Raw genomic sequence first — 25,375 nt, 5'->3', positions numbered from 1 at the left:
TTTGTTTTGATTAATTTTGTTAAAAGAAATTAGTTTTTAGAGTTCATTTTCAAAATGTAGGGATATAAACCAACAAATGTTACCTTCTCAAGAAAGATTTTTCTACTTTCAAGTTCACAGAAAAATCATAAAAATGAAAACATTAGGTGGACACAAATTGATTATAAAGCCACCTTTCTAACACTAATGCAGCTCACTAGTTTGTCCATGAAGACCAAGAAAAATAACATCAAACTAAAATATTTTAGCTTGATAAGATTACTAGTCTATATTTTTATAATTATATAGCTTAATTCCCATTCTTTTCACACCATTTTTAATATCTATAACATCCTTATTGTATATAAAATATAACAGATTTGATCGACTGGTAATCATTGGAAAACAACTCTATGTAAAATAAAAACTAGAAACTAGAATTCAAAATCTCTTAAACACCAGGACCTAGGTTAAAACATTAACAGTCTTTTTACTCTACTGTTCATATTTTCATAGCAAACATTCCCCTAAATAAGGGACCTACGTTTTCATATTTTAATAAAACATTCCATTTCTTAAGATGAAAGGTAGAACATTATTAAGAACTTTAGTATCAAGATCTCACTAAATTGCAGTGCTCATCTGCATCAAGTGGTGATGTTTACCAATCAGCTTAGAGAAAGGAATTCAAAACTAGACTTTATATTCCTTTTAGACTTTGTTTTTTAGATTAAGTCCAAAGTTAAAAGGGAAAATACCATTTTTTTAATTCAAAACTTTCCTTTTTAAGTGGCTTAATGTAGATTTTTTGGTTGATTTTTTTTGTACCTTTGAAAATTCTTCAGCCTCCTTTATATCTAATGACCGTGTTGCAAATTCTAGCAGTTCTTCAGAGTTCTCCAGGGCATTATTACATTGACTAAGCTGACTCTAGAAAAAAAAATTAATCATTAAAATGAAATTTCCTATTGCCATCAGAATCTTAAATATATAGTATTGTTATAATGAACTTACAATTTTAATAGCAATAACTGAAAAAAATATTGTAGAGAGTTACTGAAGCAGATAATCACTAAGTCATATTTTTAACAAATTTTCATTATCTTAATACATTATACTTAATATCATAAGCAAAAATAGACAAACGGGACTATACCAAAACTTCTCCACATTAAAGGAAACAATCAATAGAGTGAAGGCAACCCATGAAATGAGAGAAAATAAATGTGAGTTATATACCTGGCAGAGATAAATATTCAGAATACATAAAGAACTCCTACAATTCAACAACAAAAAACCCCCACAAATAACTCAATTAAAAAATGTGCAAAAGATGTGAATAGATATTCTTGAAAAATATATACAAATGGAAAAGATGCTCAACATCAGTAATCACTAGAGAAATGCAAATCAAAACTACAATGAGGTATCACCTCACATCCATTAGGATGGCCACTACCAAAAAAATAGAAAGTACATGTACTGGGTAAAGGTGATCAAAAGATATGAACTTCAAGTTGTAAGTTCTGGAGATGTAATGTACAGCATGGTGACTATAGTTGATAATAGTGTGTTATATATTTGAAAATTGCTAAAAGAGTAGCTCTTAAAAGTTCTTACCATAAGAAAAAAAATTGTAACTATATGTGGTGATGGATATCAACTTAGATTTATTGTGGTGATTATTAAATAATATATCAATATCAAATCATTATGTTGTACATCTAAAACTAAAATAACGTTATATGTCAATTATATCTCAAATAAAATAATAACAATACAAGTAGGAAGTAGAAAGTGTTGGCAAGGATGTGGAGAAATTAAAACCCTTGTGCACTGCTAGTGGGAATGTAATATTATAGCAGCATGGAAAACAGTACGGAAGTTCCTCAAAAACCTAAAAATAGAATTACCCTATGAACCAGCAATCCCACTTCTGGGTATATATCCAAAAGAATTGAAAACAAAATCTCTAAGAGATATTTGTACACCCATGTTCACTATAGCATTATTCACAATAGGCAATACGTAGAAGGAACCCCAAATATCCATAGACAGACAAATGAATAAAGAAAGTGTGGTATGTACATACATTGAAATATTATTCAGTCATAAAAAAGAAGGAAATCCTAGCACATGCTAAAGATGGACAAATCTTGTGGACATTATGCTAAGTGAAATAAGCTGGTCACAAAAGGGACAAATGCTTTATGGTTCCACTTATAGGAGTGATCTAGGGTAGTCAAAATAATGAAAACAGAAAATACAATAGTGGTTGCCAGGCAGTGGAAGGAGGGGCAAATGGGAAGTTGTTCCAAGGGTATAGAGTTTCAGTTTGCAAGATGAAAAAGTTCTAGAGATCTGTTACACAACTATGTAAATATAGTTAACACTACTGAATTGTACATTTTAAAATGGTTAAGAGGGTCAATCACACATTGGCTTTTATTACAAATTTTAAAAAATGAGATATTAATGACCAAAAAAAGGTAAGAATCGTTCTTCTACAAGATAAAAGCAGTTATACACAGAAATTCACTAATTTTTGCTTTCAATAAATCTAGAATTAGATTAAAATTATTCATATTTAAATAGTTTTATGATCTCACCTGTAACTCTTGTGATTTACGAGCTTGTTCCTGCTTGATACTATTAATCATACTTTCTTTCACTTCATCCAATATAGAGTATAAACTATCAAATTCTTCATCTAGCTCTGAAAGTATGTTAGAAGAATTTTCCTATTTAATAAGCAAAACAAAATTATTTTACTGAAGAGCTGTCAGACATTAAAAACTAAGATATATTTGTCAAAAGAGAATAGATACATATTATAAACTCTCAGCCTAACATCATCAAAATAACAGAATTCTAATATTTGACACAAGGCTTTAAAAACACAAAAAATCGAAGAAGCTGGCTGTTAATGCTGATAATATGTATTTCAGCTGTACTATGAGTTAAGCAGCTTTTTATGGAATAGCCCATACTCTCTTCACCTTTTATAATACTGTTTTCATAGGACAATGTGAAAGGTTGTTTTAAGGTTGACAACTTATCCAGACCTTTAGGCTCAAAGGCAGACCCTAAGCCAGTAGTTCTCAACCTTTACTGTGCATCAGAATCATTAATGAAGCATTTTAATAAAACATTTCAGAGATTTTTATTCTATAACTCTTCGACATATAGGGGTGGGGCTGATTTTGTGTACATTTTTAAATCTTTCAGGTTGTCTAAAATACTGTATTTATAAAAGATATACAGAACTTAAAGACTAAGCAGTTCCTTACTAGATTCTAAGAGATTTATCAACACTGGATTTTAGTGCTAGAAGGAACCTAAAAAATCATCTATGACTACAATTTGTAGTCAAACTGCTAAATTTTATGAAATAAACGACACATAAGTGACTTGCCCAAAGCTATGCCATTATTTGCTAGTGGCAGAATTAATAAAGCATTTCAAGTCCATTGACTTCTCACTGCCTCATTAAGCAATATGCTATTATTTCAACAAGAAATAATTTAAAATATCTCTGAAATCCTTAGGTAAGCCATATGTATACAGTACTTGCAACAATTATGAGATAGAAGACATTATCTTAAGGCATTTTTCAACTTAAATTAATCATTCAATTAAGAGAAGCCAATTGGCACTCAGAGAACTAATAAATACAATCTATTGTAATATCATAATCCAAACTTTTGCTTATGTTAATAAAAACCAGACATCATCACACCAGAGTCTTACCAAAAGTGGTGTTAATCATTTTACTAGTTTATTTACAATGGTAAAAACAAGCTGTGGAAGAAAAAATATGCAGTCTAGAAGGCAGAAGACTTAAATCCCACATCAGTCAATAATAATACAACCTTGGACAAGCCACGTAAATTCCTGGACTTCAGTTTACTCATTCAAAAGGAATTGGACTACTCTTTTCCCCTCAATAACCAACTGACACATTCTTATAGTGTCTGACTTACTCCCTTGTATGCACCCTTCTTCAGTGACCAATCTAGTTTAATTACCCTGCTATTTTTTTTTTTTTTGAATGCCAAGGTGTAGTTTTATTAATCTGGCAATCAGAAAAATATTTTGGGCTAGTTCTATCTTTTGGTCTCTTTGTTCAGATGTCAAATGTCGTGATTCTCTCACCCATAGATCAAGAGTTTTATAACTTTCAGTTTTGCTTACTTTAAAAAAGTGGATTTGTGAATTCACCAAATTTTCCATTAGAATAGTTTGAGAAAGACTGCTAAAGTGGTGAAGTGAACTGACTTCCAATTACAGTAAACACAGTAAGTGAAATACAATGACTCTAAGGTCCAACAGGCCAAGGACCAGGTTACCTAGGTTAAAACAAACAAAAACCATAGAAAAGAATTCACTGTCGACAAAAAAAAAAAAAAAAAAAAAAAAAAAAAAAAAAAGTCCTTTAAATTCATTAAGACATATTCATGGGAAAGCATCACCAGCTTATTTGATGATGTACAGTATGGATTATCTCCCCAAATCTGGGACCATTTCCTTAAGTATTCCTCTCCCTCCTGTTACACAACTATGTAAATATAGTTAACACTATATTGGGCACTTTACCTTTTACTTTTATGTTTTACATTCATCTGGTTTTATGAGAAGACCTTTTACTATCTACATTTTCCTTCCATTATTTACTGTAAAAGAATGTTTAGCTTCTCAGTACTTTTGAAAGATACAATTTGCTCTTAGTTAGAAATAGAAAAGACAAAAATAAAATGGAAAATGAACACTACAGTATTCCTAGAACTATAATTCCAGAGTTTTCTTTTTCCCTTACTACTTGATCATTCCATGGAGAATGCAAGAATAGCAAAGGAAGTATTTTTATCTGATGATTAAAAACCCTGCTCTCATCTCCACTAGTTTATAATCTAGAGTTGATAAGGTGTTTTTATACTTCTGATTTGATCCAACAATCATTCATTATAAAATATTTACACAAACTTTTAAAAGAAATTCATACCTGAACTCCTTTTAGTGTTTGATTTAGTGTATCAATAAAGTTCTGAATTTCATCATTTTTATTTGCCAGAGTTGAAATGATCCTTTGTAAAGCTTCCTAGAATAAAAAAAAAGAAACATCATGATGTTTTAATAAAAAAGAATTACAACCTTCATTAACAACAATCCTATCTAATCTAATAGAAGACTAATATGCAAATTGACTGTACCTCTGCTACACCACAAGCCACACCCACCAGCCAATCAGGAGTGAGTATGCAAATTAACCCAACCAAGATGGTTGCGGCCAAGGAGCGAGCAGGAGGCTTGGGTTTCCCTGGCAATGGAGGAAGCCAAGCTTCCTGCACACCCTGGCCGGCCCAGGCCTCTGCTCAAGGCTACAAAGTTTCAATTATAGAAAATAAATTAATCCCAACAAAAATGGCTGTGGCCACGGAGCAAGCAGAAAGCTTGGGTTTCCCCGGCGATGGAGGAAGCCAAACTTCCTGGCCGGCCCAGGCCTCTGATCAAGGCTACAAAGTTTCAATTATAGAAGATAAATAAATCCCAAATCCCAGGGCCTCAGCTTGGGTGGCCAGGGGGCGTGGCCAGCCTGCAAACCACCACAGGCCCCTCTCCCAGGCCGCCCCACGCCCCAAGGGAACCCTAACCCTGATCTAGGACACCCTTCAGGGCAAACCAGCTGGCCCCCACCCGTGCACCAGGCCTCTATCCTATCTAATAAAAGAGTAATATGCAAATTGACCGTCACTCCAACACACAAGATGGCTGCCCCCATGTGGTCAAAGATGACTGCCCCCATGTGGACACAAGATGGCCACCACAAGATGGCCAGCAGGGAGGGCAGTTGGGAGGGACCAGGCCTGCAAGGGAGGGCAGCTGGGGGTGATCAAGCCTGCAAGGGAGGGCAGTTAGGGGTGACCAGGCCAGCAGAGGAGGGAAGTTGGGGGAAACTGGGCCTGCAGGGAAGAGCAGTTGTGGGGGGACCAGGCCTGCAGGGGAGGGCAGTTAGGGGTGACCAGGCCTGCAGGGGAGGGCAGTTAGGGGCAATCAAACTGGCAGGGGAGCAGTTAGGCATCAATCAGGCTGGCAGGGAAGTGGTTAGGGGGTGATCAGGCTGGCAGGCAGAAGTGGTTGGGGCAATCAGGAAGGCAGGCAGGTGAGCAGTTGGGAGCCAGCAGTCCTAGATTGTGAGAGGGATGTCTGACTGCCCGTTTAGGCCCAATCCTACTGGGATCGGGCCTAAACGGGCAGTTGGACATCCCTTGAGGGGACCCAGATTGGAGAGGGTGCAGGCTGGGCTGAGGGACACACACCCCCATGCACGAATTTCGTGCACCGGGCCTCTAATTCTCTAAATAAACCCTTTATTTAAGAGTATATCTATATATATAAAAGCCTAATCAACCATTTTACCGGTAGCTATGATGCACACAGACCACCAGGGGGCAGAAGCTCAATGCACAGGCATGGAAACTGATGAATCTCAGAGGGAAAAGGGGAGGGCAAGAAGAGATTAACCAAAGATCTTATATGCATACTAGAGGCCCGGTGCATCCTGTGCACCGTGCACCAGTGGGTTCCCTCAGCCTGGCCTGCGTCCTCTTGCAATCCGGGACCCCTTGGGGGATGTCGGAGAGCCGGTTTCGTCCTGATCCCCGCAGGCCAGGCCAAGGGACCCCACCGGTGCACGAATTTGTGCACTAGGCCTCTAGTTATATAATAAATAGGTGCAATCTAAAGCTTCTTGTTCAAGAGAGATCCAAGATGGCGGCGTAGGTAAACACCTAAACTGCTGCCTCGCACAACAATTTCAAAACTACAACTAAAAGACAAAACGTCTATCACCCAGAACCACGGGAAAGCTGGCTGAGTGGAAGTTCTACAACCAGAAGGAAAGAGAAAACAGCATTGAGGGGTGCACAAGTGCTGAAAAGCTGAGGTACGGAGACGTGCGAATCGGGCTGGCGAAGGGTGACTGAGAACGCTGCTGTTTTCAACCCGAAGGGAGATAAGCTCCCAATTACTCCGAACTCGTTTCTGGGGAGACGCGGGGGAACCCAAACTCCTACGGGGAGAAGCTGGACTGTCTGCCATGGGGTCGGAAAGTGAGGGAGGCTTGCTTGCAGGGCTGCGCGCAGGAACAATTGTTTTTGTGCTGGGGCGCGGGACGCGGGGACACAGTCGGAGACGCAGAGCCGGCTTACTGGCAGCAATCGCTGTTTGCCACGCCCTAGCCTAGTCACACCCTGAGACTCCGCCCTGCACAATCTACGAACCCACCCAAGCTCCAAGTAGCGGCTTTAGCATATGAATGACCTGCCCTATCGCAGCTTAACCTAGCAAACTTGCAGCCCGGGTCAGACAGCTCCAAAACCTCCAAACCCCAAGCAAAGAAGAGAAAACTGTAGTTCTTACTGTAGCTCCTGCTGGGTGGCCTCAGACAGTAGCTGACCTGCACCCCATTGGAGATCCAGAAGCCAGTGTACCTAGTGGTCAGTGTGAGACACCAAATTTCAACCCCTCACATCCATAAGTGATACATTCAAGAGGCAGACTCAGTGAGCACCAAAGCCCCACTGAAACAAGTCCTGCACCATAAGCGTGTCTCCAGCGCAGCAGTTCTTCCATTATAGACACAGCGGGTCCTCACAGCCAATTGGCCTGGAGGTCAATTCCTCCCAGTGTACCAACAGCAATCAAGGCTTAACTACACCAAGACTTTGCACTCAGCCCACAAAGGGGTGTACCAAAGGCATCCACCTCAGGTGATTGGGGAGGCTGAGCTACTGGCCCCTATAGGTCACCTACCACACAAAGCCACTCCATCAACACAAGGAGGCAGCAAAATGCAGAGACAAAGAAACATGTCACGAATGAGAGAAATGGAGGAAAGCAAACTAATGGACGACATAGAGTTCAGAACCACATTTATAAGGTTACTCAAGAATCTTCTAAAAACCACCGAGAAACTTGATGAGACCTCCGAGGAGCTTAGTGAGACCTTCAAGGACCTTAATGAGAATGCCAAAAAAATGGAAAAGGACCAGTCAGAAATTAAGCATACACTGTCTGAAATAAAGAATATACAGAAACTCAACTGTAGATCAACGTACCCCAAGAATCAAACCAAAGATCTGAAATATGAGGAAACAAAAAACACCCAATCAGAAAAACAAAAAGAAAAAATCCAAAAATATGAAGATAGTGTAAGGAGCCTCTGGGACAACTTTAAGCGTACCAACATCCGAATTTTTGGGGTGCCAGAAGAAGAGAAAGAACAAAATATTGAAAACCTATTAGAAGAAATAATGACAGAAAACTTTCCCTACCTGGTGAAAGAAATAGACTTACAACTTCAGGAAGCACACAGAACCCCATACAAGAGGAATCCAAAGAGGACCACACCAAGACACATCATAATTAAAATGCCAAGGGCAAAAGACAAAGAGAGAATCTTGAAAGCAGCAAGAGAAAAACGGTTAGTTACCTACAAGGGAGCACCCATACGACTGTCAGCTGATTTCTCAACAGAAACTATGCAGGCCAGAAGGGAGTGGCAAGAAATATTCAAAGTGATGAACAGCAAGAACCTACAACCAAGATTACTCTACCCAGCAAAGCTATCATTCAGAGTTGAAGGTCAGATAAAGAGCTTCACAGACAAGAAAAAGCTAAAGGAGTTCATCACCACCAAACCAGGATTACATGAAATGCTGAAGGGTGTTCTTTAAGAAGAGGAAGAAGAAGAAAAAGGTAAAGATAAAAATTATGAACAACAAAATGACATCAAATACATACCTACCAACAAGTGAATCTAAAAATCAAGTGAATAAAAAATCTGAAGAACAGAATGGACTGGTGAATATAATAGAATCAGGGACATAGAAAGGGAGTGGACTGACAATTCTCAGGGGGCAGGGTGTGTGAGGGGTGCGGGAAGAGACTGGACAAAAAGCTTACACCTATGGATGAAGACAGTGGCATGGGGTGGGGTGGGGAATCAGGTGAAGGGGAGCTAGGGGGAAAAAAAGAGGAACACCTGTAATAATATGAACAATAAAGATTTATTTAAAAAAATAAATAAATAAAGCTTCTTGTTCAAAATTTTCAAAAACCTAAAATTAAAAAGATGGGATATATACGTGTACTGTTCTAAAAATCTTATTCCTAATAAACAAATTAATCACCATCATACCTTTCACAATGAAGATGATCACTATTAATTAATATCAATTGTTTTATTTTAAGTTATATGGCTGTGGCAAAGAAATAGAACCAAACCTTAAACACTGCAAAAACAAATGGAAATTTCTAATACAAAATCAGGATAATAGGAATAAAAACAGTGACACTGAAATTTGACATTTTGTTTATTTATAAAATAAACATATTTTAGAAAATATGAAAGGTAATACATGTGCAACTTAAGTTACAAAAATTCATTGTAATATTTACAGATACTATAGAAGCATAATAAGTATGTAATTTTAGTAGCAAATGCCTCAGACTTTTTGATAATGCTTCCTATTTAAAAAAACACTTGGTTATTTAATTTTCTCATACACTCTAGTTCAGTACTATCCAATAAAATGTTCTGCTATGATGGAAATGTCCTCTATATGTGATGTCCAATATGAAAGTCACTAGCCACATGAAATTAATGCACTTTTGAAATATAGATAGAGCAACTGAGAACCTAAATTTATTTAACTTTAATTTCACTTTTTTTTTATAGCATGTGGAACAAGTACTGTCATATTGGACAGCACAGGTATAGCTGTTTAATAACTCTCCATGGGTAGTAACAGCAAGACCCAAACAAAGTATTCATATTCTTAGTAAAAATCAAATAGAAGTATTTATATTTTATAATTTTCCCAGATACACAAGCCTTGTATCTGTAAACACCTACAAGTGTAAATATTTTAATAACTAGAGGCCCGGTGCACAAAATTCATGCACGGAGGGGGAGGTGTCCCTCAGCCCAGCCTGCACCCTCTCTAATCTGGGACCCCTCGAGGGATGTCCGACTGCCTGTTTAGGCCCGATCTCACAATCCAGGACTGCTGGCTCCCAACTGCTCGCCTGCCTGCCTTCCTGATTGCCCCTAACCGCTTCTGCCTGCCAACCACTGCCTTTTTTAAATCTCATGGCACACATCAACTAATCTGCGGCACACCAAAAAATACATATATTTTTTGCCAATCTGACCAAAAAAAAGTATAATTTTTATTCATTCACATCAGACGGCTATTGTTGTATTGACTGTCTGTTGTTGTTGTTTTAATTTGACAATCTAAGGAAAAAGAGGTCAAGGCCACTGACTAAATAGTCAGGTGTTGCATGTTTTAAAAATTCTTATGGCACCCAGTGTGTCTGCCACAGCACACCAATTGGAAATCACTGCTTTATACCACAGACCTCTCCTTTGAATTAGGTAACAAGAGTTGAAATCCAGAGAGCTCTATCCAGCTGGTAAGCTAGACAACCAGAATCTTACCAGCTGACCAGACCTATGGCAACACAAACAAGAGTACTGTGCTCAGATGTAATGCAAGGAGCTGAAAAATTAGAAATATATATTGTTGAGGAATACAGAAATCTGAGCATCATAAGTAGCTAGCTAGTAGAAAGCCATGCCCTCTCTAATGGTGAAACAAGCTGGAACACTATCTATATACAGATGCAACTAAGGTGATCCCCAGGGGAAAAAAAATCTAATTTTCATTCGATCTGGCAGGAATGCTCTTTCCACCCTGAGCCCATTTGTAAGCTATCAGGGCAAAACAGGAGGAACTCTCCCACCTAGGATTTAAGGAAATACAGTGTTTCAGAGGCTGAAGAAGCCTCATCCATGTACAGTGACCTGTGAACTGGCTATGCCATCCAGTCAGGTTTAGGAAGCTGATATTCGGCCAAGGAAATCAGGGGTCCCACCATCTAATTAAGGGTGGCGGAGTGGCAATGGAAGTAGGGGTACTCTCACATACTGCAGTATAACCTGAAAAAACTCTTCTGAAGGGCAACTTGGCAATACACATCAAAAGATTTTTTAAAGTATATACACATTGACTATCCAATCCTATTTCTACTAATTTTTTAAGTAAATTCTATTTCTACTAACTTAAGTAAATAAGAATTTAATCAGAGTTTAATCAGAGACTTGGCTACAAGGATGTTCATCTCAATGTGATTTATAACATTAAAAGGTTGGGACCAAGATATATGTACAACAAAAGGGTCCTGATTAAAATTCAAGTAACACATCCATATAAAAGAATTCTGCTGTATTATTAAGTGTTGTAAAATTATACTCACATGGTAAAAGACCCATAACATGTTAAGTGAAAGGCAAATTATAAAACAATTAGAGGCCCGGTACACAAAATTCGTGCACCAGGGGGCGGGTCCCCTCAGCCCAGCCTGCACCCTCTCCAATCCGGGACAACCCTCTCACAATCTGGGACCACTGGCTCCTAACTGCTCACCTGCCTGCCTGCCTGATTGCCCCCAACTGCCCCCCCCCCCGCCGGACTGGTCACCCCTTACTGTCCCCCCTGCCAGCTTGGTTGCCCCCAACTGCCCCCCACCTGCCTGGTCGCCCCCTTACTGCCCCCACTGCCGGCCTGGTCGCCCCCAACAGCCCCCCACCAGCCTAGTTGCCCCTCACTGCCCCCCTATGCCGGCCTGGTCGCCCCACACAGCCTGTTCAGTCATCCGTTCAGTAGCGATGGTCGCTTAGGCTTTTATATATATAGATATACAGAACATGATACCATAGTTTTTTAAGTTTCTATATGCATAAAAAAAGACTGCAATGTAATACATACAAATGTTAAAGAGGTTATCTCTGGGTGGCAGGATTATGGGTGACTTTTCTTTTTATTTATCTATATTTTCCTACAATAAACTTGTATTACTTATATTTATAATGTAACAAAAATACACAGGTTGGCTGTGCTAACGCTTTATTATAAATTTGTTAAAAATATAATTAGCTATCAACAAGTATCAATAACTGAGATCAGATGCTATCAGAAACTTGTGCCTGGGAAAAAGTGCCAACTGAGGGTATAAAACATATAAAAAGAAAGATGGAGACAAAATCCACCAACTTCAAAATATCCTAGGTTAAACACTAAGGGAAACATTCAATGTTTTTGCTGCATGAATAATTCTTTGTATATTCAGCTAGGCATTGCAAAGAAGCATTATGTTAAAAAATTTTTAAAGGTCTGCTTCACTATATTTCTAATTTCTTAAACTGTCAAGTTCAATGAGAAATGAAAACATCTGTATTTAAATATAGTGATCATGAGAGAAACCAAGATGGCGGCATAGGTAAACACCTAAACTGCTGCCTCGCACAACAATTTCAAAACTACAACTAAAAGACAGAACGGACACCATCCAGAACCACAGGAAAGCTGGCTGAGTGAAAATTCTACAACTAGAAGGAAAAAGAAAAGCTCACAGAGAATTGGAGGTACGGCAAAGGGGCTTTGTGCGCGCAGAGAGGAAGGGCGGCTGAGAGCCTGGCTGACTTTCTCTGGCGGAAGGGGGAAGGAAGCCTCCGACCGCACTGAACCCCAGTTCTGACTGCACTGAACCCCAGTTCCGGGCGAACCCCTGGGGACCCACGCTCTTATGGGGGGAGTCTGGACTCTCGGGCGGAGACTCGAGCTGGGAAAGGCAGAAGTCTGAAGGCGCGCGCGGGCCAGTGCGCACAAAGGCTGCGGAGGTTGCCACAGGCTTTCCCTAGTGGAAGGGAGTCAGAGGCTCCTGACGGCACTGAGCCCCAGTTCTGACTGCAGTGAACCCCAGTTCCAGGCGAGCCCCTGGGGACCCACGCTCTTATGGGGGGAGTCTGGACTCTCAGGCGGAGACTCGAGCTGGGGAAGGCAGAGGACTGAAAGCGCACATGCGCGCAAGGGCAAGGCTGACAGGAAGCCAAGACTGAGACTCCACCCCATCCAAGCTGAGCACAGAGCCTATTGCAATTTGGCAAGTCTAATCCTATAAGGCTGTCTCCAGCACCGAACTTCTCCCAGCATAGACACAGCTGATCCTTATAGCCAACTGACCCGGAGGTCAATTCTTCCCAGTGATACCAACAACAATAAAGACTTAATTACAACAAGGCTGTACACACAGTCCACAAAGGGGTGCACCAAGAGTGTCCACCTCAGGTTAACTGGGGAAGCAGACCCACTGGGCCTTATTGGAAACCTAGCACAAATATCTACCTTACCAACTCAGGGAATCAGTGAAAATGCGGGGTCAAAGAATCAGATCACAAACGAAAGAAATGGAGGAAAACAAACGACTGGATATAGAATTCAAAACCACGGTTATAAGACTTTTTAAGAATATCCTAGAAAAGGCTGATAAATATAACGAGACCCTCGAAGATATGAAAAAGGACCAACTAGAAATTAAACATACACTGACTGAAATAAAAAATATTATACAGAGACCCAGAAACAGAATAGAGAAACACAAGAATCAAGTCAAAGAATTGAAATACAAAGAAGCAAAAAACACTCAACCGAAAAAGCAAAAAGCAAAAAAAAAAATCCAAAAAGTTGAAGATAATGTAAGAAGACTCTGGGACAACTTCAAGTGTACCAACATCAGAATTATGGGGGTGCCAGAAGAAGAGAGAGAGCAAGATACTGAAAACCTATTTGAAGAAATAATGACCGAAAACTTCCCCCACCTGGTGAAAGAAATAGACTTACAAGTCCAGGAAGCCCACAGAACCCCAAACAAAAGGAATCCAAAGAGGACCACACCAAGACACATCATAATTAAAATGCCAAGAGCAAAAGACAAAGAGAGAATATTAAAAGCAGCAAGAGAAAAGCAGTTGATTACCTACAAGGGAGCACCCATACGACTGTCAGCTGACTTCTCAACAGAAACTATGCAGGCCAGACGGGAGTGGCAAGAAATTTTCAATGTGATGAATAGCAAGAACCTACAACCAAGATTACTCTACCCAGCAAAGCTATCATTCAGAATTGAAGGGCAGATAAAGAGCTTCACAGATAAGAAAAAGCTGAAGGAGTTCATCACCACCAAACCAGTATTATATGAAATGCTGAAAGATATTCTTAAAGAAGAGGAAGAAGAAAAAAGTAAAGAGAAAAATTATGAACAACAAATACATATCTATCAACAAGCGAACCTAAAAATCAAGTGAATTAAAAACCTGAGGAACAGAATAATCTGGTGAATATAATAGAATCAGGGGCATAGAAAGGGAGTGGACTGATAATTCTCAGGGGGAAAGGGGTATGGGGGGTTCATGAAGAGAATGGACAAAAATCATACACCTATGGATGAGGACAGTGGGGGGGAGGTAAGGGCAGAAGGTGGGGTGGGAAATGGGTGGAGGGGAGCTATGGGGGGAAAAAGGAGAAATAATTGTAATAATCTGAATAAAGATTTATTTTTAAAAAAAATAAATAAATAAATATAGTGATCATAAGTATGCCAGTATGGTCCTGTGAGGAGGGTACCTCACGCCTCGTATATCATCCCAGATTACTTTAATCCATTCCACAGGAATGCTTGCATTTGTGATTAGCTGGGGTGTATAAAAACTCACTTATTCCTGTTCATAGGTCTACTTTACAAAACAAGACCCTCCCTCAAAAAAGAAAAAGAACTGTCCAGTCTTATACAGTCAAGCCTCACCTGACTGTCACTAACCCTTTCCAATTAGTAGAAATTAAATAATACACAAGAAAAAGTGGAGAAAAGCAAACAATTGACAATGTCTGCTTTTGGTGACATCCTTCCTCTGGTATCCCTCCCCCTTCCTCTCTACCTTTATTATTCCTACAGCATCTACCATTTCCTAGAAATAGCAACCCCTATGAATGTGAATGAACTCCTGTACAAAATTTAACATCAACTATCAAATTCTACGTGCCGACATTCTTAAAAGGTGCACGTCTTATTTGTATCAATGGTTTCTTTGAATATACACATTTTATCAGGTAAAGAAACCTTTGGGATTTTATCTTAAAACCACTTACGGACATAATCAAAGGTTTGAGTATCAAACAAAGCCACCTATCCATAACACATCCTGTTCGCAAAAGTGTCCCAGAAACTCAATATAAACAAAATCCCTCTGTTTATTTCTAGGAGATAATACTGTGGTTTTCCGTATCCAACAGTATGCCTTACATACCCAAGGCAATTATGCTTTCTTCCTCTACTCAAACAGAGCATCTGTTGCTAACACAACACTGAAGTCCAAGTTATTTTCACGGACAAAAGAGCAGCTGGTCAAGCTAATCCATTTGCTGACTTGCCACCATCAAGCTTCTGTAAGACTGTCCAGTTAACTTAATCTCTGTTGTCAGATTACATGAATCAGAACTTCCAATCCTCTTTCAATTAGGATTTAACAACTCTTCTTTGGCACCACCATTTGAAATCATTTATTACAGATATTAAGACAGAAAACATACTTTAAAACTTAAGGATAAAGGTAACAAATGGCTGGACTGAATTAGAAAAATCCTATATAATAAAAGGCTAATATGCAAATCGACCGAACAGCGGAACAACCAGTCGCTATGACGCACACTGACCACCAGGGGGCAGACGCTCAATGCAGGAGCTGCCCCCTGGTGGTCAGTGCGCTCCCACAGGGGGAGTGCTGTTCAGCCAGAAGCCGGGCTCATGGCTGGCGAGCACAGTGGTGGTGGCAGGAGCTCAGTCATTTAGTCGCCCCTCACTAACCCCCCTGCAGCTGACCCCTAAGGAAGTCCGACTGACGGCTTAGGCCTGCTTCCCTAAGCCGTCAGTCAGACATTCCCCAAGGGCTCCTGGACTGTGAGAGGGCACAGGCTGGGCTGAGGGACCCCCCACACACACACCCGTGCACGAATTTCGTGTACCGGGCCTCTAGTAATTACATAAATTATCAACAAAAGGAGGAAGTGATTTTAAAGGTGAGATCATGAAATTTATAACAATACTAACAGAGAGTTCTCATGGGTGCTAGGTACCAAATGATTTTTAAAAATTAACAGGATACTCACAATAGCCCTGAGATAAGAACAATTATTATCTCTATTTTATAGATGAGGAAACAGAGACACACTGCAAATTACCCACGCTCATTCAGCTCATAGATAGGACAGGAGACCTGGCTCCAAAGCCATCCTCTTAATAATTTAAAGCCCAAATCCCAAAGCCTTACAAAAGGTATATATTCAAGCAATCCTCTCTCTTTGCCATTTGCAATACCTAACCATTTTCCTTACACTGCCACTATTTCATTGTAACATTTTACAATAGGAAAGAAAAATCACACCAGGGATGTATTACTTACTGTCTTATTTAAAGAGAAATAAATATTCAGTTTACCTCATTATTAATTGAAGTACAACGTGGGACAAAAGTAGGTTTACAGTTGTTTGTATGGAAAATAATACAATAATTAATATATAATAATCCAATCTAATAAACAAGTAATATGCAAATTGACCATCACTCCAACACACAAAGATGGCCGCCCCCATGTGGTCAAAGATGGCTGCCCCCATTTGGACACAAGATGGCCGCCACAAGATGGCTGGCAGGGGAGGGCAGTTGTAGGCGATCAGGCCAGCAGGGGAGGGCAGTTGGGACCAGGCTTGCAGGAGAGGGCAATTAGGGGGACCCAGGCCTACAGGGGAGGGCAGTTGGGGGGGACCCAGGCCTGCAGGGGAGGGCAGTTGGGGGGACTCAGGCCTGCAGGGAAGGGCAGTTGGGGGGGGGGCCCAGGCCTGCAGGGGAGGGCAGTTGGAGGGAACCAGGCCTGCAAGGGAGGGCAGTTGTGAGCGATCAAGTCTGCAGAGGAGGGCAGTTAGGGGTGACCAGGCCTGCAGGGGAGGGCAGTTGGGGGTGACCAGGCCTGCAGGGGAGGGCAGTTGGGGGGAACCAGGCTAGTATGGGAGGGCAGTTAGGGGTGACCAGGCCAGCAGGGGAGGGCAGTTGGGGGTGACCAGGCCGGCAGGGGAGGACAGTTAGGGGCGACCAGGCTGGCAGCGGAGGGTAGTTGGGGGCAATCAGACTGGCAGGAGAGCAGTTAGGCATCTATCAGGCTGGCAGGGGAGTGGTTAGGGGGTGATCAGGCTGGCAGGCAGAAGTGGTTAGGCCCTAACGTTTAGGGGCAATCAGGCAGGCAGGCACACGAAGCGGTTGGGAGCCAGCAGTCCTGGATTGTGAGAGGGATGTCCCATATTGGAGAGGGTGCAGACTGGGCTGAGGGACACACACACCCCCGTGCACGAATTTCATGCACCGGGCCTCTAGTACAACAATAAACTGTTTCACATAGTCACAACTGTAAATCTACTTTTGCCCCACCCTGTATATAATTGATTCTGTAGTAATTCATGATAACAATTCATGGTTATAAGTATTAACACTAGATACTCATTTTAAGCTATAAAACAAGAGAGTTTTTTAATTTAAAATATTATTTGATACCACCAATGAAATTCAACACATTTTTTATATTGATAAATTGATTCTCAAAGTTATCACAAATAGCTATATTAGTACCAGTAAGAAAGAGCAGCTAATTCTTTGCTTCCTCTGGGGAAACTGCACATGGTATGTGTTGGTACTCAGACACATCATGTTTGAACGAGACCAGTTAAGTTCAAATCTTAGCCCTGTGGCTAGAGATATGACCTTGCAGGAATCACAACCTCCTTGAGTCCTCATGAAAGTGAGAGATAATGCATGCCCTGGCAAAATAAGGTGATCCATATTAAAATGCTTTTTAAAATTATTTTACAGCCCTAACTGGTTTGGCTCAGTGGATAGAGCGTTGGCCTGCGGACGAAGGGTCCCAGGTTCAATTCCGGTCGGTCAAGGGCATGTACCTTGGTTGCGGGCGCATCCCCAGTGGGAGGTGTGCAGGAGGCAGCTGATCGATGTTTCTCTCTCATCGATGTTTCTAGCTCTCTATCCCTCTCCCTTCCTCTCTGTAAAAAATCAATAAAATATTTTTTTAAAGAAGTATTTCAGTGCTTATTTTTAGAAACTTTAAAAACACTGTGTGTTTTCATAATGAATTCTTTTACCTGATTTTTACAATGACCCTACAAAATATTCTTACTTCTACTGCACAGACGAGGAAATAGATTAATCACAGTTAAGTGATTTGCTCCACATCACAGAGCCAGGAAACAGCAGCATGGAACCCAAGTCTCTGGACTCCAAGTCTTTGCCCTTCCATTTGCCCTGAACTAATAATATCCGTTCCGTTAACATATGACTTTTATCTAAAAAGTTAAATAAGCTGTGAAATGTTTCACAAATTTAGGCAGAGCTGTTTTAAATGTATACATATTCAAAATACACAAGATGTAGCTCTTAAAAAAATAGCCATAGAAATAAAAACTGAGTATACCAAATTGAGTTTCAAGATACAATGAAATCACATTCACTTTTGTTAAATACTCTAACAGTCAACACTTAACACATCCCTACACTATCCTCTCATGCCCCTAGTGCTCCTCAAGGAGGTGAGTCCAGGCAAAATTCTAGAAAACATTGTCCTTATAGGTCTTTATAAGTCTTTCCAGTGCTTTCTAGCTAATAATAGAAAAGAATGGCCGCTTGGATATGCCCTTGTTTTCCCCTGCTACATTATTAATAACACTGTGTTTCCTTACTGTACTATATTTCAATTACTATCATCTAACAAAGAGAACAGGGTGGGTTTCTATATAGGGATTATGGCTGAATAGGAATAACTCACTTCTAACTGTATTCAAAACATTGGCTATGCTACCTAAAAAATAAATAAATAAGTCTCTTTTAATTGGACCTGCTAGGTCTCTATATCCTTTCCTCAACTTGTTCGGAAAGTATAAAACATGCCACAAATCACCACTAAGGTAACTGTGACCAGCAACAGCGAACTGGCCAAAGAGGGTGCGACCGCTGCCCTGACAACTCGGAGTTTTTTCCGTCAATTCAACCAACACCAACCACTAAGACCTGCCTAAGACCCGGCCGCGAGGGGGTGGGGCGGTCCCAAGCAGAGCCGGCGGCCCATAAAGAAGCAAGGGCTGTGCTAGGAGTCCTGGACCAGACAGGGTGGAGGGAAGGGCGCCAGCTCGGCGTCAGCAGGTGGACCCCAGGTGCCTTGGTTTCCCCATCCGCTGAGGGGGACAACCCTCACCAGCGTGCTGGGAGGCCTACAGCGCCGTAGAAATTATTGATGAAGACAGAGGGACGCCTCCCTATTTACTTTAAGGAGCCGGGGCCCAGGACCAAGGGTAGGGCAGAGGCCAGCCGGGGTCACCGGGCGCGGTCCCCGCAGCCCGGCGGGCGCCCCTTCGCTCCCGCCGGGAAGGAAGGCGGGATGGAAAGCTGGACGGCTTCCCCCCCGCGGCCCGGCCCGGCCCCCGACCACGCGCCCACCGCCCACCGGGCCCGGGGCGCCCCGCCCACCCTCCGCCTGGCCCCGGCGGGCCCGCGCCCCCTCCTCGCTCACTTTCTGGGAGTCCATGGCCAGAGGCTAAGTCCGCTGGGCCCGAGACCGCGTCCGAGAGCCGCGTGGAGGCGAAGGGAGGTCGGACACGCCAGACCGCTAGCCGGGGCCGCTGTCCTGGGCCGCGCCACCGCCTCAGCCTCAGCCTCCGCCCGCAGCGCTGCCTCCCGGCCCCGCCCGTCCGCGCCCCACCCGCGCGCGCGCCGTTGTCGCCGCGGTTGCCAGGGTGAGAGGGCGGCTGCGGGAGGGCGGGACGAGGAACGCCCGCGCATGCGCGCTGCTGCCGGACGGGTCAGGTTGGACCTTGTTGGGTACCAGGAGGGAGCGGCGGAGAAGAGGGACTGTGTGCCCCTCTGTCCCGCGGGTCCTTTGAAAGCGGCTCTTCTTCCCCGCCTTCCACCATCCTCTCTTCATCGCTGCAGGCCTTGGAATGGACCATCGGGCATCCAGCAGCCGGCCCGTGGGGAGGACACGGGAGGGAAAGCTCTGGCCCTGGACTGAGATGGGCCCTCTTTCCATCTTGCACGCCTCCCCACACTGGCGCTGGAGGAGCAGCCGGGCTAGCCCAGGCCCAGCTGTCCAGTGAGAAGGAAAGGGCTGGGATGGGGATGGAGTGGAGACACGGAAAGGCCTGTAGGGACGTGGCCGAAATGTGGGTAGACCTTTCCCAGAGAGGCCCCCGCCCGGGCACCTCGCTATCTGTGATTTTGAGCATGTCACTCTCCCTGAGCCTGTTTCACTTTAGGTAAAATAAGAGAAATAATGCTGTCTTTGCAGCGCATTGTGAGGATTAAATAATGAGTTTGAAGGGCCCAGTACACAGTTAATGCTCAGTACATTACAGTTATCCGTGGGGAGCTAGAACCTTCTTAGTCTGGGCCGAGGGCACAGTGCAGAATGTAGAAAGTCACGCCCCATGCTCCATTTCGATGGCTCTGACAGGCTCAGAAAAGTTCAACCGGGCAATCACTTACGACGAATAAAAAAAGGGAAATATACATGGAGTGCCTATTAGGTACCAGTTCTATAGCTTACAATCTAGTACAGGAGGCTGCTCTTTCCTCCTCTCCCCAATTTAAATAGATAATGTGAGGTGGAAAGCAGTGCGATATAAAAAAACCTACTATGGGGTAAAATGGGCTCAGAGAATTGAGGGGCCTCCATTTTCCATGGGAAGGTCAGGGAAGGCCTATCTTCCAGGAGTGACCGGAGTGAAGTGAGAGAATGAACCAGCCAAAGACCTGGAGAAGAGCATTCTAGAAGGAACAGCAAATACAAAGGCCCCAAGAGAGCATGGGATTTATGTTTAAGAAACAGCATTCACTCTACAAGGTTGTAATTATCTCTATACAGGGGTTCCCCTGACTAGACTGATTTCCTTGACGGTGGAGATTTCTTTTACTGCACTCATGTCTGTATCCGCAGCACAGAGCTTTCAGACATCTAGTGTGCACTCAATAAATCCTGTTTTAAAATATATTTTTTATTGATTTCATAGATGAAGGGAGAGGGAGAAATAGAAACATCAATGATGAGAGAGGATCAGGGATCGGCTGCCTACTGTACACCCCCCACTGGGGATCGAGCCCACAACCCAGGCATATGCCCCTAATCGGAATCAAACCTGGGACCCCTCAGTCCGACGCTCCATCCATTGAGCCAAACCGACCAGGGCTCAATAAATCCTTTTTTAAAATATATTTTTTATTGATTTCATAGATGAAGGGAGAGGGAGAAATAGAAACATCAATGATGGGAGAGGATCAGGGATCGGCTGCCTACTGTACACGTCCCACTAGGGGTCGAGCCCACAATCCGGGCATATGCCCCTAATCGGAATCAAACCTGGGACCCCTCAGTCCGCAGGCCGACGCTCCATCCATTGAGCCAAACCGACCAGGGCTCAGTAAATCCTTTTTTAACTGAACAGACCTGTAGAGGAAATGGGCTAAAAGGCACAAAAGGGAAAACAGGAACTTGGCTCCGGCTGGGTGGGTAGTGCTGGAAGGCCAGGGTCCAGGAAGGACCTCTGAACACAACTTTGTTCCTATAGGAACAATGGCATGCAGTATTGCAGAGAGACGCTCCCTTTCTTGGTACCAAGGGAAAGGAGCCGCCTAGCCCAGCTGACCCAATTCCAGGAGTGGTGAGAGCAGCCAGGCACCCAGACGCAAGCCACTGCTGCAGCCACCGTGGCCCGGCCGCTCTCCACACTGCGCAGACACTGCAGCTGAGTCAGTTTCCCAGGCGGGAGAAATGCGGCCTAGGAATTAGAGAACTTCAGAGGTCAAACCACCAGACTGTGAGTTCCCCAGATTTGGCCCTGCCTGCCGCCCCGCTGACCACCACTAAGGGGAAGAAACAGCATTTAGTGCTGTCTTCAGTTCTCTAGCTGCAAGAACATCACCTCACTACTGTCAGAGGGCAAGTCCTGGGCACTTTATGACTGATGGGCAGAGAGAGGCTTTGGAGACAGTGAGTCGCAGCTGAAATGTGATCAGCAGGTTCTGTCATAGACCACAATCCCAGGAGCTCACTCCTGGCTGCTGGTGTCCTCCCTCCCCTGTTCTTTCCCTCCTGCCCAGGCAAGAGCCTGCAGTTTTTGACAAGAGCTTTACCCCATTTGACCTCTGCCCTTGCCAGATCTCTGTCTCTGTAGCCAGGCTGGCTCCCCTGCCCAGCTCACCCTGGCCTTGTGCTTCCCCTCATTTCCATCCAGGAATAGCTAGTCTCTTCTGGCTGTGCCTTCTCTCCCCAGCCCATACAGGCTCTCACTCACCTAGCTGGCCACTGAGCCTGCACCCCCAACCCAGTCTCGCTGCTTCTGGCTTATGGGCATGTCCTATGCCTTTTCTGTACTTACCTTTTCACGGCCAAGTCAGTTTAGAAAATCTCACAAGTAGCTTTACTAATAAACCGAAGTCGCTGTTCTCCAATGTAATCCTACAAGCAGTTGCATCAGCACCAGCTGGTAGCTCTGTTAGTGCAAATCCTCAGGCTTCATCTTCAGACGGACTAAATGAGAAACTCTAGGAGTGGGCTAACAATCTGTTTTCACAAGTCCTCCAGTTTGAGAACCATTAAACTAAGAGAACGCACATTGTTTACATTTTTCAAAAAGGAACTACGATGCATAAAAACATGACATTTCACTTCTTCACTGTCGGATTCTGAGGTAAGCTAGGATAGCCTCAGGGTTGGCACTGCAGATGTGGGGAGTCTGGCAAAATCATCTCATCCAGAACCAAGTTCCCTGTCCTCACTTGCCAAACATTGCCCTGGGAGTCCCTCATCTCTTGAGAAAAAAAATCCCTTCCTTTAAATGTTGCCAACAGTCTTTCCCTTTGGAAGTCAGTATAGGACCACGAGCCTGGAGTCAGGGGTCGGGATTCCAATCTTGACACTGCTGTTTACCAGCTGTGTAGCCTTCAGTGAGCCATTTCACCTCGATCAGCCTCAGTTTCCTCGTCTGCCACATAGTGACCATAATAGTAATTCCCAGTTAGGGCTGCTGTGAGGCTTAAAAGAGTTTACAGATGCAAAACGCCTGGTTTCATACTCCGTTAGCACATGGTAGCTGTTATTATTATTACTCCCCAGCACACCCATCCTTCTGTGCCACTCTGCCGTGCTTTCTCCCTTTCCATCTTCAGGGTCTTAGAAGTCCTATTCTCACCCCACCCTTCACCCCACTTTGCACTGTTACACCTGGCTTTACTGAAGCACAATCACTGCCCTGCTGCTGCTCTTCATTGAAGTCCCAAATCTGCACCTGTTGCTCCCTGTTAATATCTGGCCCGAGTCAGATTGCACCCCCTGGACTGGGAAAACCCTGAGCTTCTCCAAGCCTCGGTTTCTTCAGCTGTTTAATAGGTGTCCTAACAGTACCACCTACAAGAGGTGTTGAGTGGATTAAATGAGATAATCCATGTCCTGTGTTTAGCACAGTGTCTGGTATGCAATAAACATTCAAAAATATGTAGCCTCTTTCTCTTCCCAACCATAGAAGCCTAACTTATTCCTTTTTCCCCCTGCCCCCTTCTGTCTAAAAAACTCACTGAAAAGCCCTGGAGCCCCTTGGAACTCAGAACTAATTTCTGTTCCTAGGAACTCACAACAGACATTTAAGTTCTCATATTAGGGAAAGGGTTGCTTTTCTCTGATGTGAGCTGGAGCTCTGTGGGGTGATCTAGCTCCCTACTTGGAGAACTCTAAGCAAAGTCGGAAGCAGTCAGTGCACACAGACTTGTCAAAGGGTCTGGAAACCATGTGAGTAGAGAGACAATTCAAGCACCTGTGCGTAGCCTGGAGAGGAAAAACTCATAGAGGACGTGATCATTTACTCCCAATCTCTCCAGGGCTGCTGTGTGGAAAAGGGAACTGACTTGTTCTCTAGCATCCCACAGGTCGAATTAGTCCCAATTGATGGAAGCTACAGGAAGATAGATTTCCCCTTTCTAACAGTGTTACAGAAAACCGGAATAAATCAAACAATGCTTGGAGAGTTTGGAGTTACATTTATTACGTGCGGGTCCAGAAGAAAATGTCTCTCAAATTCTGGGCCCCAACATGGAGGAATTTTCCCTATTTATATGTTTTTACCTTCTTTGTCTCCCAAATATGGGGTGTTTCCGGCCCCTTTTGCAAGTTCTTAAAGAGCCCCTATGTGCTGGGGCCTTGAGACCTCAACCAAAGGCCTGGCCTGGTGCCAGCACTGATAATTTTGTCCGGGGAAGGTTTAATGGCCTCTCTGAAGTGGGAGTAGTCTTATTTTCCTTATTATTTAAGTAAGCAAGCATTTACAGAAGCCAAATAGCAGGGTTAAAATTTCAAACAACAGTTTTTATATAAGATGGATGCTTCAACAGAGACATAAAGAACTGGATTTTGGTTGGTAGTGAGGGCCCCGTTAGTAGAGGTATCCAAGTAGGGGCTGGACATCTGCTTGGCAGAGCTGTCCTAGGGGAATCAGGCACTGGAAGGTCTTTAACATCTTTCTGAGCCTTGAGGTTCTATCATTCTGCAAACTAGAGCCAATAACCATTCATTCCCTTTCTGACTCAGCTTTGTAATTGTACTCAAATCTGGAATGAACTCTGACTCTCTTCTGCCCAACCCCACTTGCATATGGGCCATTGCAAGAGGGCCCATTCTTCCTGGGAGAGGGCGTGAGGACTGTTAACTAAAAACTGTAGCCATTGTTGTGTTACATGTCACAGTACATTCTCCATATAAGATGGCCTGCTTTATGCTGGCACTGGAGACACTGAGATGAGTGAGGTCTGAAAGATGCAGCTTTTCCCATCACATCCTGCCTTGGCTCTGGAAATGCCCTTGGTCAGAGAATGACCAAGACAAAGCAAATTTATCAGCCTGATGATCTCCTCATTGTGAAAGGATGCTGGTCTCTAGCCCATCTCCAACACAGAGGAACAGGCTCAGTGTTCCTAGTGAGATCATTACTCCGCAGCCCCTCTCCCTCTGCATATCCTCTGAAAATGGTATGGGCTAGAGATTGAGACTGGGTGATTGAGACTAGGGAGATAGAGGGCCACAGTGAATTGACTGCGCTTCTATTTCGTTTGCTAAGCACCCAGACTCTGATTCCAGACTGTCTGAATTCAAATACCACTTACAGTTGTGTCACTTTAATCTCTCTGTACCTCAGTTTTCTCCTTCTTCTTTTTTTAAAAAAAAATATATTTTTATTGATTTTTTACAGAGCGGAAGGGAGAGGGATAGAAAGTTAGAAACATCGATGAGAGAGAAACATCAATCAGCTGCCTCCTGCACACCCCCTATTGGGGATGTACCCGCAACCAAGATACATGCCCTTGACCGGAATCGAACCTGGGACCCTTCAGTCCGCAGGCC

At 43.1% G+C, this 25,375-nt stretch overlaps 1 protein-coding gene across 3 annotated transcripts in view; it reads right to left on the bottom strand.

Annotated features, from left to right (window-relative positions):
• The window catches only part of FSD1L (fibronectin type III and SPRY domain containing 1 like), a 52,941-nt gene extending 33,238 nt beyond the window's left edge, over window positions 1–19,703 (bottom strand). For 2 of the 3 annotated variants that reach the window (XM_080667943.1, XM_080667941.1), the window contains exons 1-4: window positions 19,505–19,684; window positions 4,982–5,077; window positions 2,589–2,720; window positions 808–909 (exon numbers count right to left, since the gene is read on the bottom strand). In XM_080667943.1, the coding sequence (XP_080524069.1) occupies window positions 808–909; window positions 2,589–2,720; window positions 4,982–5,077; window positions 19,505–19,519 (345 nt within the window). In that variant the 5' untranslated portion in view covers window positions 19,520–19,684. Of the gene's footprint in view, window positions 1–807; window positions 910–2,588; window positions 2,721–4,981; window positions 5,078–19,504 lie in introns of all 3 variants that reach the window. The other variant, XM_080667942.1, reaches the window with a different exon arrangement.
• Window positions 19,704–25,375: the final 5,672 nt, after the last annotated feature.

Source organism: Plecotus auritus (assembly GCF_963455305.1).
Source record: "Plecotus auritus genome assembly, chromosome: 5".
Lineage (NCBI taxonomy): Eukaryota > Metazoa > Chordata > Mammalia > Chiroptera > Vespertilionidae > Plecotus > Plecotus auritus.
Note: the sequence above shows the minus strand (reverse complement) of the source record. Positions and strands in the feature narration are given on the sequence as shown.